This window comes from Cervus elaphus, chromosome 6 (assembly GCF_910594005.1).
Source record: "Cervus elaphus chromosome 6, mCerEla1.1, whole genome shotgun sequence".
Taxonomy (NCBI): Eukaryota; Metazoa; Chordata; class Mammalia; order Artiodactyla; family Cervidae; genus Cervus; species Cervus elaphus.
In genome coordinates this window covers 7,199,396-7,217,263 of record NC_057820.1, presented here as the reverse complement: position 1 = coordinate 7,217,263, position 17,868 = coordinate 7,199,396, and the positions used below count along the sequence as shown (strand labels likewise).

The 17,868-nt window shown below is 36.2% G+C and overlaps 1 protein-coding gene across 6 annotated transcripts in view; it reads left to right on the top strand.

The window, feature by feature from the left end:
• CPEB2 (cytoplasmic polyadenylation element binding protein 2) overlaps positions 1-17,868 on the top strand; it is a 73,161-nt gene that overhangs the window by 22,230 nt on the left and 33,063 nt on the right. For all 6 annotated transcript variants that reach the window (XM_043906173.1, XM_043906172.1, XM_043906171.1 and 3 more), the window contains one exon: positions 13,320-13,370. In XM_043906173.1, coding sequence (XP_043762108.1) covers positions 13,320-13,370 — 51 coding nt within the window. The remainder of the gene's footprint in view (positions 1-13,319; positions 13,371-17,868) is intronic.

The window sequence follows — 17,868 nt, the reverse complement described above, 5'->3', positions numbered from 1 at the left end:
TCACATGTGCCGAAAAATAGTATAGATGAAAATCATTTTATTAGAATGTTTTCCAAAACAAGATAATAGATTGCTATGTATGCTTTCAGTTTTTAAGTAAAATGTTTCTTTTTATTTTAAAAAGGAGTAAGTAGAATTTACACATTCTTTCCCTTTTACTTCATTGATTTTGTGTTCTTTTTCCTGTAGGTCACTGGCCTTTGATAAAGAGGAAAAGAATAATTATCTTTGGACTAAATTATATAGAAGCCATATACACTTTATTAAATGTGTTCTGATTTTAAGAGGTGATCACTGTTGTGATATACTTGATACCTTTACCCCCAACTACTCAGAATTTAGTTCATTTTAAGGGTACAATTTATTAGAGTAGAACTTCTGTTGTCAGTGTTACCTGCAGATTGAAAAGGAAATTTTGAAAGTGTGATTGTAAAAGTTCTTGTTGTAGAAGATTCATTTGAAATACGATATCTTGGATAGAGATTTTAAACTTTAATTTCAGTTCAGTCGCTCAGTGGTGTCCGACTCTTTGAGACCTCATGAATTGTAGCACGCCAGGCCTCCCTGTCCGTCACCAACTCCCAGAGTCCACCCAAACCCACATCCATCGAGTTGATGATGCCATCCAACCATCTCATCCTCTGTCGTCCCCTTCTCCTCCTGCCCTCAGTCTTTCCCAGCACCAGGGTCTTTTCACATGAGTCAGCTCTTTGCATCAGGTGGCCAAAGTATTGGAGTTTCAGATTCAACATCAGTCCTTCCAATGAACACCCAGGACTGATCTCCTTTAGGATGGACTGGTTGGATCTCCTTGCAGTCCAAGGGACTCTCAAGAGTCTTCTCCAACACCACAGTTCAAAAGCATCAATTCTTTGGTGCTCAGCTTTCTTTATAGTCCAGCTCTCACATCCGCACATGACCGCTGGAAAAACCATAGCCTTGACTAGACGGACCTTTGTTGGCAAAGTAATGTCTCTGCTTTTTAATATGCTGTCTAGGTTGGTCATAACTTTACTTCCAAGGAGTAAGCGTCTTAATTTCGTGGCTGCAATCCCATCTGCAATGATTTTGGAGCCCAGAAAAATAGTCAGCCACTGTTTCCACCATTTCCCCATCTGTCTGCCATGAAGTGATGGGACCGGATGCCATGATCTTAGTTTTCTGAATGTTGAGCTTTAAGCCAACTTTTTCACTCTCCTCTTTCACTTTCATCAAGAGGCTCTTTAGATCTTCACTTTCTGCTGTAAGGGTGGTGTCATCTGCATATCTGAGGTTATTGATATTTCTCCCAGAAATCTTGATTCCAGCTTGTGCTTCCTCCAGCCCAGCATTTCTCATGATGTACTCTGCAAATAAGTTAAATAAGCAGGGTGACAATATACAGCCTTGACATATTCCTTTTTCTATTTGGAACCAGTCTTAGCAACAATATTTTGAGTTTTTATTTCTTCCAAGCATCTTTAAGTAGTCAGCTAAATGAGTTGACTTACATAAGATTACAGTTTCTTTTCTAAAAACTAAAAACTATTGCACAGAAATGACAATGAATTTTCTTAAAACTCACATTTATTCAAAGCATATGTGTACTTATTAAAAGTTTATTACTCACGCAAAACATCTACCCTAGAACTTTAAATATGGGCTTACAGCCCTTATTTTTAAATTGAAAATAAAAGCAGAAAGAATATTGTTTATATAGAACCTGAAGTGATAAAACAAATACATGGGATAACTGGGCCTATGAATTTTAGCAGCATATAGTATTTGAAAAGTATCTGAGAATCTCTAATGAAAGGTTTTCCTGCAAGATATAGGACATTATTCTTTTAAATGTTTTCCTTATTTCAAAAAAGTAGTGTGTATTCATTAAAGGAAATTTGGAAAAACTTGGGGAAAAAAGTTTTTAAATTATCAATAATTCCACAAGCTAAAATAACCATGTTTAATATTTTTGGTATATAATTTTTGTCATTTTTTCTTTTTAAATATATAAACATAAGATATTTGAGATATTCAAATAGTTACCTTCTCTCTAACCTTGTTAACTTTCAAAAAGTTAGTTTAAAAAACATATGTACATAGATTACAAGGTAAAATAGTGCCATAAGGTTTATAGAAGGAAAAAATAGAAGTCTTTCTTCATTCTTCTCTACTTCTGATTTCTGTTCCTTGGATGTAGCCACTTCAACTGTACCTATTCTTTGTGTAATTATTTATAAATAATATGCTTATGCTTTATAGTTCCTACATTTTAGGTATTGTCTGTAGGCTCTCTACTTTGATTTACCCATACCCCCAACATTTTCACTGCTTTGTCCTCTAAAAATTATTTTAGGACCACTTTTGTTTAGAGGTTGCAATTACTGTGATAATACAAATGCTATTTACAGGTGAACCTCATATGTTTTGTACTGTAACATTTTCTTTCTCATATAACTTTGTTTTTCCTGGAATTCATCTCTGTCTCTTTTGGTTTGTTTGCTTAGTTTTCTAAGTACTTACACTAATTCATCCCAGAATATATTTGTAAAACACTGAAGCTTCTCTTTTAACATGTAAAACGTGTAAAAACATCAAATAGTCATGTAAGTTGTCTTTTTTCCACCTCCCCCCTCCTCCCCCCCGCCCCTGCCCCGGTGGTGTGAGTATCCTTGTAGCCCATCATAACTGTCATTTTAGGGTTTCCCTAAGCCCAGGAATTCCTTTTTCCTTTGGGATTCATGTCCTAATTTCCATGTTCTTTCTTAATGGTTTATATATGTTTTATTGGGCCTATCTTACAGCCTTGTTTCAGATGGGATATCAATTTTGAGGCTTGTATGTATGAAAACATGTTTATTCTACCTACATAAGATGGTAGGCTTGTGTGGAATTATGTATTAGTGATTTAGAATGTTGAAAGCAATGCTTCATTACTTCCAGGGTTAAATTTAACACCATTCTAAAACCTGTTCATTTGTATGATGGTCTTGTTTTCTGTATTTTAATTTTAATTTTTTTACTGGAAGCTTTTTAGAATATTTTCATGCCTGTGGTTCTGAAATTTTGTACTAATGAATTTGGTCTTCCCATGTATGATGGTGGGGGACTTTACCTATCTGTCTTCTTCCTCTTTCTTCCATCCATCTTTCCTTCTTTCATTCCATTTTATTGTTTTATTTCTTGTACTGCACATTAGTTGAGTCCTCCTATTTCAGAGATTAATTTCCTTCAGTTCTTGGGAATTTTGGGTACTTTTTTTTTTTTATAATTTCTTCTCTTCTATTTTTTATATTACCCCTCTCTGAAATTGCTTTTCTTGAAATATTAAGTCTCCTATATTCACCATTTGGTTTTCTAACTTTCATGACTTTATCTTTTGTTTTGCTTTTGGAAGTGTTTCCTCATCTCTTACTTTCAATCCTTCTAATGATTTTTTTATTTAAAAAATTTTCTCTGAATGACTTTTAAGACCCTCTTTAGAAAAATTCTCAGAACTTTCTTATTTTTATTCTTTGATATTATTTCTCTGAAGTATTTAAACAATTATTTTTCCAGTTCCTTGTATTGTCTATGCTTCTTTTAAGTTCCTCTTTTGTAATTATTTGGTTTTGTTCTTTTTTTTTTCTCATGCTGGAGACTTTTGTTAAGTATCTTATGATCCTTTGCTGTCCATTCATTTTTAAAGATAAACAGAAATGGTTATTGGAAACTGTGTGTAGTTACAGCTTATGATCTAGTGAGCATTACTGTAAGTGGATCTGCATGTCACAGTATCTGTGTTCATATATTTTCTTTTGATCTGGGGAATGGACTTGGATGTCTGCCTTCCATTCTTCTGCCTGGAAGCTGTAGTCCTGCCTAGTTAGCCTTCTTAGAAGAGCCAGAGAAGGGGCTGCATGTGTCTCTGCTGAACCAATCATCCGCCTCCCAGTTTTCAGTTCTAGTCATATCTACTCTGAGTGATAACCAGAGCTGCTTATTTCTCAACTTTTGGGGGCTTTCGCTGTAGTAAACAGCTTATTTCTTGATAATCTTCCCCACGTACACACCAGGTTATCTTTAGTGTTTTCGGTGATTTCTGGTCTCCGCAGTCAACTACCACTCAGCCATTCACGTTCACAGCTTTTGAAAATGTTGATATGATTCTTCTGTGATCCTGTCCAATCCTCTTTGTCCTAATGGTGGTTATGCCTCTTTAAAACTTCTATGCTGTCATTTTAGGGGTTTCAGAAAGCAGCAGAAATATTCAGTCCTCCATGTTCAGTTGGAAGACTCTATAACCCCTGGTTCAGGTACCTCCTTAGTGAAGCTTCTTTGACACTCTAGTCAGTAGTGGGTTACTTTGTAAGAATTGCTAAGCAACCATGTTGATTTTCAATTGGAGCACTTTTCTCATTTATTTTTGATTCAGTTATTTTTTTTCAGTGTATATTTCTATTCACATGATAGTGTATCATGGGAACATTGACCACTTCTGTTTTTGCTTTATCTTGAATCAGCATCTGTATTAGTGCCAACCAAATAGAACAAGCTCAGTATATTATTGGTTGAAAGATTAAACATTGCTCCACCAAATTTTTTTATCAATATTTATTTAGAACTTTTAAAATCATTTACATGCATGCAAAATAGTTTGTATAACCATTCCCCTACAGTTGTACATTTGGGTATTTGAATTTTTAAATGAAAGTTAATGAGCTTTTTCTGAGTTTATTTCCATAGAATAGACATTACATTTGTTTTCAAGGCACTAGACACATGTTGCCAACTTTTTTTTTCCCCCAAAGTGTGAAAGTGTTAGTCACTCAGTCTTGTCCGACTCTTTACGACCCTGTGGACTATAGCCATCTGGCTCCTCTGTCCATGGAATTCTCCAGGGAAGCATACTGGAGTGGGTTGCCATTCCCTTCTCCATGGGATCTTCCTGACCCATTGATTGGACCAAGGATTGAACCTGGGTCCCTTGCATTGCAGGCAGATTCTTTACTATCTGAGCCACCATGGAGGCAAGGTTTCTTTTGACTCCTGCTACAGCAAAAGGGAGTGAAAACAAGTAACAGGTTTTCATTGTTCCCTCCCATGCTTCCTGAGGCGGGGGTGAACTGGTCCTTTAAATGGCGTGAAGGTAGGGGTGGATCTGTGGGTCAGGCCAGCGGGTGGCCTAAGTGGTCCACCCACCGTTGGTGGCCCTGGAGGCGCTGTGTGCAGGGATCGATCATGCACAGGACCCTGCTTTTGTTCCTGAAGCCTTAGAAGTGGCAGTTGAGCTTTTTATATTTTTGTATCTTATTGTTCATAATGTGCTGCAACCGCATATGTAGGCACTTTATTTTTAGTTCCGTATGGTTTCTTTGTATTCTGATGCTCAAAGAGACCTTTGTGCAGGTGAACTCACTGCAGCAAAGGGTCCCAGGTCCCAGCCTGTCTCAATAAGCATAAGAAGGAAGGAAACTCATGTATCCTCCTGGGTGAGGGGCAGAGTCTCAGTTTGGAAGTGGGATCCTTCTTTCTCTGGCTCTAAAACAGTGTCTTTTGAAAACCCGGTTGCTGCCTGACCTGTGGTGGTTGGTTGATGCTGTCTCTGCTACTGGGAGACTCTTGTGTTCCAACTCTTGTGGGATCGGACCATGGTTGTGACCAGCAGTCTTAATATTCCCTCAGTGTGACTAAGGTTATTGTTTTATTACTTTTTATTGGAGTATAGTTGCATTACAGTGTTGTGTTAGCTTCTGCTGTGAAGTGAAGTGCATCAGCTCTGTGTACACACACCCGCTCTTCTTTGGACTTCCTTCCCATCTGGGTCCCTGTGGAGCGCTGAGCGCCCTGGGCATGCAGGAGGCGCTCACTGGTTGTCTGCTTTATGCACACTAGTGTGTCTGTGCCAACCCAGTCTCCTAAATCATCCCACCCCCCACTTTTGCCAATTTATTTTTAAGTTTTATGTCAGTTTATACTACCACTGATGATGTTTGATTGCCCATTTGTTATTCTCAATATTCCTTTTGTTAATAAACCCTTTTATAATTTAAAGTTTTGTGACCATTAGCGCAACATGATTTTAACATTTAATTGCATATATCAATTATTACCAGTTTTACTGAAGTGATTTTACAGTAATACATTATCTTACCAGATGATTAACGACTTTAGTTTAGGCCTTTATTGTTTTTGTCTTTCTCTGTGGTTATACTTTAAAGAAAGTTATTCATATTCTATGTTCCTTGGTGTTTACAGACCCCAGGGACTGTAGCCCTCACAAGTCTCCTCTGTCCATGGGGATTCTCCAGGCAAGAATGCTGGAGTGGGTTACCATGCCCTCCTCCAGGGGATCTTCCCAACCCAGGGATCAAACCCAGGTCTCCCGCATTGCAGGCAGATTCTTTGCCAGCTGAGCCAGCAGGGAAGCCCAAGAGTACTGGAGTGGGTATCCTATCCCTTCTCCAGGGAATCTTCCCAACCCAGGAATCGACCCAGGGTCTCCTGCACTGCAGGCGGATTCTTTACCAGCTGAGCTACTGGAGAAGCCCTCCTAATGTATGGTCTAGTATTAACTGGATAAAGGTTTTGAAAGTTATTAAGTGAAGAAAGTTATGATGGGATCCTTATTTAAGAGTGAATTAGCTTGATTAATTTTCCTCGAAACTAAAGTAGACTGGTGGCTTTTATTAGATGAAGGTAAGGAATGCTCCTGTTGCTTTCTTGGGATCTGGATCTAAGGGTCTTTCCTATGTTTGTATGATCTTATTCTTAGGTTTTTATGAGGCATGCATTGAGATTTGGGAGTGAGGTCAGGAATGACTGACCTTCCCTTTGGATCTGAGCAGAGATTGAAGTTATTCAAGGTTGGTAATGACCACATTCTGAGTGGATTTTACCAGGCTTCCTGTGAACCATTTTTTTTTTTCCTAATTGGATTTCAAAATAAAGGTGAAATGTAGATAATGAAAGATACATGAGAAGAGTCTTCCAAAGCAGTGGGAGCAATGCTTTGTTTAAAGCACATAAAAAGGAAGTATTAGTTCTTATTTAAGAGTGTTGTGTATGTGTTGGTTTAATATATGTACCCAGTATGTAACATATCATACCTGTCATTTATTGATCACTTGATACATGCTAAGCTCTGTTCTGAGGACTCTACATGTATGTATTAATTTAGTTAATTATCACAACTAAGGGTAGATATTTAGCTTTAATTTACAGTTGGATAATTGTGGTGGCTTACTAATAATACATATCTAAATTTCATTGCTAGTAGTTGGTGGAATTTAATAGTTCTTGAGTTTGTGCTTTGAACCACCACACCATACCACCTCTCTTACTAGTTGGTTAACTATTCTAACTCAAACTCTGAATGTGTGATTTTTTTTTCCCCTGTTTAAAAGAGTTGGCAGAACGTGTGGCATTGTTGCTCAGCAACTTTCTCATCACTAATGAGAAATTGGTCGGCATCATTAACTGTGAATATTGGGGCTTTGAAGATCATTTTTTGGATGCATTCATTAAAGAAAAAGAAAACAGTTGTGGAGATGGGAAAAATTAATCTTGGCAAAGAGCAAAATTAGGACTTGTCTTTTTCTCTCCCCTCCCCATATTTAAGGGGTTTAGAAGTGAACTGATGAAAGCTTGTTTTGTGATTTTTTTTTTTTAATTTACTGAATGTCTTTTCCATGCCTCACATACAGATGCATATTTAGGTCCTGTGCTTTAGATCGAGCTCATAGTTCACATAACAGAATGAGATTTTTTTTCATCCATTTAATAAATATTTGAATCTGTTATGTACCAAGCTCTGTGTTACATACTAGAGAAAGAGTAGGGAATAAAAAATGACAGTCTTGCCCTCATGGGTCTGGTTAATGAAGGACAGAGACAACAGAAATCAGTGTTGTCAATCAATCTGCCTTCTGTTTGAAGGCAGAAGCATAGTGTCAAGGGTACAGAGAAAGAATGAAGCTGCTGCTTTAGACAGGATTGTCTGTGATGGCATCTGTTAAAGACCTAACTTAAGTGAGAGGTGTGACTTTGGTCATATGTAGGCAAGTGCATTTTGGATCCAAAAGGGGAGGAAGTATACAGATCCTGAAATGAGAATGTTCCTGGCATGTTTGAGTAATAGCAGAAGCCACTGCGGTTAGAATGGTAGACGATGAAGGGTCAGATAAATGGGGGAGGGTTTTAAGCAATAGAGCAACATAAGCCGACTTAGGTTTTAGAAGGATCACTGCTGAGTGGAGACAAGACTGTGAGGTTATTCTGGCCATCTGTGAGGAGATGGAGATGGCTTAGGCCAGGCAGACAGTGAAGGAGCTGGTGAAGAGTAGTCAGGTTGGGCAGTGTGTTGATAAGAGAAAAAATACTGTATACTAATCTAGGGAAATACAGAGTTAGAGTAGAGAGTTGCAGTTAAGAGATATAACATGAGTGTCATCTGCTTAGAGATGACATATGAAGTTTTGGTAGCAGATAATGTCATCCAGGGAGACAGTGTAGAGAGAGAAATCTGAGGATTGACCACGGGAGCTTTAGCATTTAAGGGTTGAGAAGAGGAGGAAGATAAATTACTTGCAAAGAAGACCTTAGGAGTGGCTGCTGATAGAGGAGAACCAAGAGAACATGGGATCCGGGACAGGAAGTAAGACTATAGGTTGAACGGGCTTCCCTAGTGGCTTAGCGGTGAAGAATTCGCCTGCCAATGCAGGAAACGTGGATTCAACTCCTTGGTCAGGGCCATCCCCTAGAGTAGGAAACGGCAACCCACTCCAGTATTTTTGCCTAGAAAATCCCATGGACAGAGGATCCTGGTGGGCTACAGTCCATGAGGTCACAGAAGAGTTGGACACAGCTTAGCAACTAAATTCATCAAATGGGTATCTTCTCATTAACTAGAAGCTTTAAATTTGAGAATACACAATCATTAAGAGATGTTGGGGAAATGATTGCTTCATTCTGTCCTTCCTAATTCATATTTCTATAGCTTTAAAAGAATGTTTATAAATCTAAGGAAACATGAAATAGATGTTATCATTTTGTCACTAATAAGTTCTTTGTGTTGGTAGTGTGAATAGTCTAATATTGGCTTAACTTATTGCATGTCTTTAAATATTGACCTGTGAATAATTTATCTTTATTTTATAGTTGGTAAGTTGTATGCAATTGTCATATTTGTCAGTGTTTTTTGATGTGGTAATATGCATCTAAAATGGCTAACATGAATTAGTCTTTTTGTATATGTATTACGCATATTGTTAAAAATCAGACTAATAAGACAATTTTTAAGGTATTGTGGGTCTTCTAGTTATTCACCAACACCTAAGAATACAGATTTTTCAAAATTATTTATTTTCCACTTTATAGTATTTTAATGTAAAAGAGACCAAGAGGGAGTGTATACCTATTTCTTTAGATATGTTAAAACCATCATGACACTACTATATTTTGTCATATTTTTACAATCATAAATAATAGCCCAATTAACTAAAATTCAATTTGCTCAAATTCGTTGCTAGAGGACTTTATCTGTAAAGTTAACTTCTTCTGGTATAACTGAGAATTCCTAAGTAGCTTAAATATGATAGGCGTTTTCTCTTTTACATAAACATAAGACTCGGAGAAGTAGTGTTGTGGTTCTCATGGGTCTGGGGTCCTTCAGTCTGGTAGTCTTCACACCCAGCTTCTGCCTCATGATCTAAGATAGCTGATTTGGTTGAGCCATTGCATATGCATTCCAGAAAGCAGGAGAAATGGTAAAGAAAAGGGAAGAGCTTCCCTTTTAAGGATACTTGCCAGAAACTTCAGTTACCAGTTTTGTTTTACATTTGTTGACCACACGTTAGATACGTGGGCACACTTGACTACAAGAAAGGTTGGGAAAATCTATAATTTTTTTCCCTGTGGGCAGCTCTCTGTCTGCCCATTTGTGTGCCCTAGTATTGACAAAACAGGTGTTAATCTACAACTACCTCTGTGCCACAGGCCTTTAGACAATAGGAGGAAACTGGTTTTATAGCAATGTGGCTTTTTTCTGTTTTTTTTTTTTTTTATGTATTAAAGGATAAGTTATCTATGCTGCATAATCATTCTGTGAATATTTTCATTGAATGAATTTTTTTGTACAACCAACCATGCATACTTTGATCCAGGTTGTTATTAGCTAGGAGGTCATTGCTAAGATAGTGTTAAGTGTGTAGGTCATCTGCCTGGATCGAATCCTGCCAGTGCTGCAATCTTGGGCTAGATGTTTTAACTTTTGGGGGCAAGGTTTATCTTCCAGTGGGAAGATAATGGTACCTAAGTCAGGATTGTTGTGAGGGTTAAGTAATTCGCTGTAAAGAACTTAGAAAAGCTCCTGCTGCTGCTGCTGCTAAGTTGTGTCTGACTCTGTGTGACCCCATAGACGGCAGCCCCTAAGGCTCCCCCGTCCCTGGGATTCTCCAGGCAAGAACACTGGAGTGGGTTGCCATTTCCTTCTCCAAGAAAAGCTCCTGGTACATCATAAACCCGCCAAGTGCAAGTGTTAGTTGTTCAGTTGTGTCTGACTCTTCACAACCCCATGGACTGTAGCCTGCCAGGCTCTTCTGTCTGTGGAATTCTCCAGGCAAGAATCCTGGAGTGGGTTAGGCCAATCCATTCTCCAGGGAAGCCCATAAAACCTCCAGTGTTAGTTATTACTGTCAATTGGCAGATTCTTAATGAAAGTAATTTTAATACTATCCCTTGTAAAATAGATGGGCTTCCCTCATGGCTCAGACGGTGAAGAATCTGCCTGCAACGCAGGAGACCTGGATTCTACCCCTGGGTTGGGGAGATCCTCTGGAGAAGGGAATGGCAACCCATTCCAGTATTCTTGCCTAGAAAATCCCATGGAGAGAGGAGCCTGGTAGGCTACATACAGTCCGACACGACTGAGCAACTAACACTCACTCACTCACTCACATGTAAAATAGAGCTGTGAAAGTTTACTTGTAAAGATGTATTAGTATTTCACTATGGTAGAGGAAAAGTAACTAGGTAATTTTAAAACAAATCTAAATCTGCTTATTTCAATTTGGAGTATTTTATTATCTCGAGAAATTTTCTTCTTTGAAGAATTATATTTTAGAACATATTTACGCATGTCTATCCATTTGCAAATAGAATATCTGTTTATTGAACTTTCCACATAAGATGTGCCTTTTAAGTCCATTCAGAGCCAAGAAGTCAAAAGACTATTAGTAATGAAAATATCTTGTTACCTGTGTCTTGGGATAAAAAATAAAGTCAACAGTGAACCTATTAGAGGATAATTATGTGGCAGTTGGAAGTTGAGTGTCTTTTGAAGTGGAACTAGGCTTAAGGCTTTGCTTAGTTTGCTTTTGTTGGAAATCTTGCTTGAATCCCTGGACTTGGTTAAATACTCATTTGTGTTTTTGTTTTTTTAATATAGGCTACTGTACATAACTGTTTACCCTTGGCTAAGTGTATTGTAATTGTTTATTTGTGTCTGTCTCACCTACCGCATCATAAGCAGAGACTATCTCACTAGTGTTTGTATCCTTAGTATCAGTGTACAGACTAATGAACTTGTTACACTGAACAGAGCAATACAGGTTGCCACTTTGTTAGGGGTTTTGGTTTTCAGTCTCAAGTATAAGGGTGATTTTTTTTTTTTTGTAGCCTTAAATTGTTCTCTAAATTTGGTCATCTGCAACAAGATGTTTAGAAATAGGCATATTTCCAAAATAAACTATGATCCTTCAAAGTAATGTTCCACACTGTTGAAATATCCAGTTCAAGAGAGCTCTGCTTCCTAACTCTATCTTATGCCCTTTGTACTTACTCTCCTGTTTCTCATTCCATACTAAAGTATCACATCAGTAAACTTATTTGTATGGTATTCCATTAACTAATGTCATGTTGCGTGAAACTTAGGCGTCAATAAGGGCTGGTAAATTGTCCTTTGAAGGTCAGAAACATTTAGTTTAAGTTCAGTGTGAAAACGAAGTGTTTAGTTAAATTAGAACTCAGATGACGTGTGTGTGTGTATGTATAGGTATATGTGTGTGTGTGTGTATATATATATATTCACACACATATACACACACAAATATGTATATATCTGCTTATCTGTTTTAACATCAAAATTGGATTACCTTTGCCACTTGCTCTTGCACCAGACATGATAAAATTCTTTAACTTCATAATTAAAAGCCAGTAGAAAATATCTGTTTTGTGTGGGATATTTTGAAGAGGACCCTCAAAATATAAAGCACTTGCTGAGGTGGTTACTCTGTACTCCTTACAAATCATGTCAGGTTCATTGACAGTCGTTGGTTTCTCCTTCTGGTATCAATACACTGCACTGTGTCATAGTGTCTTTTTCAAGGGCTGTGCTAAAAGTTTCTAAAATGCAATCTCACAGATATTTAATTTTTCAAAGTTTTCTGAGCAGACTTTAATGTACGTTTCTAATAGTCTATCACAGATTCAGTCATTCAAGGAAAATCCTATATTTTCACGGACTACAAACAAATGATCATCCTCACTATTGGGATTTAATCAAATAAATGTTGATGTAAAACATCATGTAATACATGAACAGTTGTTCATGTATAACTTTTTATCTTCCATAGCAGTATATAGTAGTTGTCCCTTCTGTATTTTTCTAAATGCAAAATTCCCTAATGAAGGATTACTCAAAAAGAAGTATTCACGCTCCTAAGCTTTAATATTTGCATTTTTTATGTTTTTATTTTTGTCTCATTTATAAACTTTGAATAATACCAAACAGTATTAAATTTCCAATATTATTTGTAGTAAAACCTTTAAGATGTTTTTATTAAGCTTTATTTAAATTCAGCTTATAAAATCATATTGAATTCAAGAGTAAGTTGAGAAGAGTTTTTGTGGCTTATTTGTGTGTGTGTGTGTGTGTGTTTTTAAGAATATAAGTTTCTGTCCTTCAAATATGATTTTTGGGAAAATAGACCTTTAGAGAGAATTGCAAACAGATTTGAGAATTTTTTTTTTTTTAATTTTCACATCCTGTATTAAGTTTGAAAGACTAGGATTACCTACATTGTTTTTATATTCCAAAAAAACAAAACTTGGTTCCATAAGGGTTGCCCCCAAATCACATTGTGCTCTTATAGTCTTAGAACTAAAAGTTCACTGTTTTCATTTTCAACTTGCAAAGGTAGTTTCAGTTAATACACTTTGAACTAAACATTAATTTTTTATTCCTGAAGAACTGTACTATGCTCAGTAAATTTATTCTCCTTACTCCCCTTCCTTTTTTTTTTCTTTTTTGCTTTTCAAATAGCTCCATAATCTTCAAACTTCCCTTTCCCATCTTTTTAAAGGTCGATTGAGCTATCCACATCCAGGAACTGACAATCTATTGATGTTAAATGGTAAGTTTTTATAAAACATTTTATGTTTTCAATTGATTTATATAAAGATGACTGAATACATGTTTCTCTAAACCTTCCCCATACATACAAGTTAATCATTTTATAAGTATAAAAATGAAGCTGCAACTCTTCCTGTATAGAAAATAGAATTAGGAGTTTGAGCATATTCTCACTGGCAAAGCAGCCATTGAAGCATACTTGTGACAGCATGATTTGAATCAATGGTTATGACTACGGAAGCAGTCCTGAGTTTGAATATCAGCTTTCCAGTTTATTGTGTTAACTTGTTTAAGTAACTTCCATGAGCCTTAGCTTCCCATCTGTGAAATGGGAATAGCAGTCTCAAAGTTCATTATGAGAATTAAATGAGATACTATTTACAAAGTGTGTAGAACCTGTTATTATATATTATAACACTTGTGTTTATGTTCAACTGGGAAATATACTGGTGATTCTCTAAATATGCTAGTCAGACTTAATTTTTTTCTAGTTATAAAGTTTACACAGTGAATTTTACTCTCATGAAAAAGAATAAATAGACTTTCATTAAAGTTGTTTTCTTTCTGTTGGACAAATATTGCATTTGGAGTCACAGTACCTAGCACTTCCACGACCTTGGAGTAGACACAGCAGGATTAAAATACCCTTCGCAAAGGTTGCTTTTATTTATTTATTTATTTTTAAATTTTAAATAGCATTTATTTATTGTAGAGTATGTTCAAGGGGCAGGTCTGAGAAGAGGGAAGAAGGATGAAGAAGGAATGGTAAAGATAGTATAGGACTTCCTTTAAAATACATAATTAATTGCTAGAGTGGCTTGACACTTCTTCAACTAAAGCTTTGCTTAAAAAAGTTGGCAATGAAGTTGGGAAACAAAGAGTGAAAAAACAGCCAGTGTGAAGCTAGACCATGTGAACTCTAGTGTTAAGTAAAAATTAATATTAAGTAAAGATGGAAAGATAGGAAGAAAGTCTAGGCTACCTAGGAGATAGTCAAGGTAGATAGGATTATGGAATAAAAGAAGAATTGAAGAAGCAAAGAGTTAAGTGAGGTGACAGATTGATTTGTTCAACATTTGACCTTTCTGTAGTGAATACCCATCACATGCTAGCCTAGTCTAATCACTGGTTTATTTATTCCTGAGGATCTTCTAGGATGGTTAGAAGTAGAATTGTCACAGTATTAACAGACTCTGCACTCTAGACTGAGGTCATGTTCACTCTAGGCCTTACAGAGGTCTAGCAGTCTATAGACTTTGACCAGAAAGGCACTGGAAATTACATTCCAGGACTTCTTCATTTAGCCTTTTTTCTACCATGGAATTAACAAACCATATCGTCATTTAAGCAGCTGGTCTCTGAATTCTAAATCTGTGATTGAAAATTATATTGTTGAAATTGAGTTTACAAAACAGAAAATAGACCATAGTCTTTATTACTTTTATGGCTTGATTTATAAAATAATAACTTTAGGTAATGATACACTTTTAATACGCTGATCCTGACTTCCTTAAATCCTTTTCTTTTGGAACAGTCTGTGTGGTAAATAAAGATCATTCACATTTCTATTTTTAACTTCTAAGAAAAGCTATTCAGTTGAAAAGTTAATTTGCATATGTTTCACGTATTCTGTTAAAATCTATCTGAAGGAAAGTGCTGTATGAGATAATTTGTTAGATCATTCACAGATGTTCTTAGACTGCTGAATACATAGTAAAATAGAATGATTCAGAAGTGTATCGTAATCACAATAGAATGTGTTGGTTCTATGTGAACAGAGCTTAGTAGCCACACTATTTTTACAGTTTGTACTTTTGGTTGCACTAAACATTATTAAATGAATTGACTTCTTCAGTTGTCTAAAACCTTTATAAATAATCTAGATGTTGAGTGTTTCATCACATAGTAGACCTAATCATATTTTATTAAATATATATATTTTCAAAAATGACTTTGAAAGAGTAAAAATCATGTCCTATGAATAGATGAAAGACTTGGATTTGTTTGGAGAATAATAAAATTAAGGCACACAGGAGTTACGTCGTATGGACAAATCTGTTCTTTATGTTAGCATCCTTTACAGAATTCCATTTTAGGCTTATAGTACATACTCAATACAGTAAGCCATCCTGGAAATTCTGAACTTTTTGCCAGGGACTAGGAGAGAAAAATGATGATGAATCTAGGACATCAGAAGTGTTTAGGCCAATACAAACAACTGGATCCAGAGAGGGGGAAAAAAAAAAAAAAAAAAACCTTTGCTTATCTGGGATCCTTGGTTAAGAGGAAAAGCAAGAGCAGAAAATAAGGTATATTTATAGGGTAAGAAAGTATTAAATGTTAAGAATGTAGGGTTTTTTGTAGATGTCAAGGTTATTGAAGAGAGAAGTGAGAATTAAGTGATATTAATATCAAACTTCTGCCTATACTGAGTTATTATGAAATATTATTGATTAAAGAAATTATAGCATCTCAGTGCATAGACCTGCTTTTTAAATTGTTGGTCTTTTTAGTTTGTCACAAATTTAACTCACCATTAGGCAACTGATTTAGTAATATTATTTAACCAACAAGCATAGCTGATATTATTGACCTTTAAAATCAACATTGGTAATAAATTCTGCATCAGTATTCCTTTCATGTGGTGGTTGAGCAATAGTTGGCAGTGGTCGGAATTACAGACTCTGGAGCCAGGGTATCTGGGTTTAAACCCAAGTTCGCTATTTCTAACTGTGTCACCTTGGGTGGTTTACCTAACTTTCCTTTGTCTCTGAATCCTCATGTGTAAAAGAGAGACAGCATTCTGCCTGCCTCAGAAGGATCTTGTGAGAAGTGAGTGATTTTGTTCACATGAAGCATTTAGAACAGTTCCTGACAGTAAAAGTTGGTTGTGGTAATGGGTGATAAACAGTGACAAAATAACTTTGAAAGAGTAAAAATTGTGTCTTGTGCATAAATGAAGAAGCTGGATCTGTTTGGGGAATATAAAATTAAGAGAAGACTTAACTGGAATTTTCAAGCGTTTGAAGGAAGGTTATTTATAGTGGACAAAGACTTATGTTACTTCAGAAAGCCTAGCTAGAACCATTTTGAAGAAGCTCAAAGTTGGAGTCAATGAAAATAAAATGATTTCCTCAAGCAGTGTTTCTCAAGTGTGGTATACTTGCCCTTTGTGGCACCCAGGATGACTTTTGATGGTGCACAAATGCACATTAAAATAAACACATGCCTATTGCAGTTTAAGATCATTCCTTAGCTAATACAGGAGTGGCGGAAATCTGTGATGTTCTAGTGGTGCTAGGCTTGAGTCCATTAAAAGATAATGTATAAACTCAGGTCTAGGGGTTATGAAGATAAGGCAGACGATGTAAAGGTCTTGTGATTCTGCTTTCCTGAGTAATTAGCATGATAGCTAAACATGTAAATACTCCTTTTAAGTAAGGAATAATAAAGGACAAACAGGGACTGGAGTAAAGGTCAGGAAGTTGGTCAAAATTGGTGAGACTCTGAAGTACCCCTGGCAAATCTGTTAACTCTGAGCCTCTGTTTACTCAGATAAAAAAAAGTTATAATCCCATTCCTGTATGTCTCATGAAGTTGTTCTTTAGATTTTTTTTTTTCCACAGATTTTAACAGTAAAAAATGTCATAGAGATATAACTGCAAATAGGCTCCTACAATAGACCGTGTTCCTCAATTCAGTTAGAAATCCAGTTGACTAGTGAACACTGCCATTGTTAAATAATTCAGATATTGTGGAAGAGTCCAGCTTTAACATCTAGGAGTACCTTAGGGAAGTTGCATTATATAGCAATGGATAGATTGTCTAAAAACCAAGTCTGATGTTAGAATGACAGCTTTAATGTTTGTATTTCTAAGTGTATAAATCTTAATTTTTAATTAACAGTAGTAAAAAAAAAATTTTCTAGGAGTAATACAAAATGGTGTATCATTGGAGTATTTCTTTCTATTACTGTACTCCCTTCACATGTCTCCCAAGGAAAATGGCTTACATTTTTATTAGTACATGTGATTTTTCAAAAGGGGAACAGAGCAGAAGTGTGTGAGGGGGTAGCAGGCTGGTTTGAAATTCAGATTTGTTGTGATTAACCACATACACCAATGTTTGTAATCAAGAGTTTGCTCTATTTTAGGAGGAAATTATGTATATCTTTTAATTAAGAAAATGTACTCAGTAATGAAATTGTTTTCAGTATATTCAGTCATGAAAATAGGAAACTTGAGTATGCAATCAGTTCTTTTTTGATGCTGATGGAAGTGAAGTAGATGGGAATATTTCTCTCCTTGGTTTTGGCTTTTTAGAACAAAACATAATGTCTTTAGCTTCACACCAAGAAAACGGTAACCTTTAAATATTTCCAGCTGATTTGGTATGTTTACCTATCCCTTCCTCCAGTTGCAGTAATTCAGGCACCACAGACTGTTGCTGAGAGTAAATACCTAAGGGCACAAAAGTCCTAAGGAGAAGGTTAGAATTAT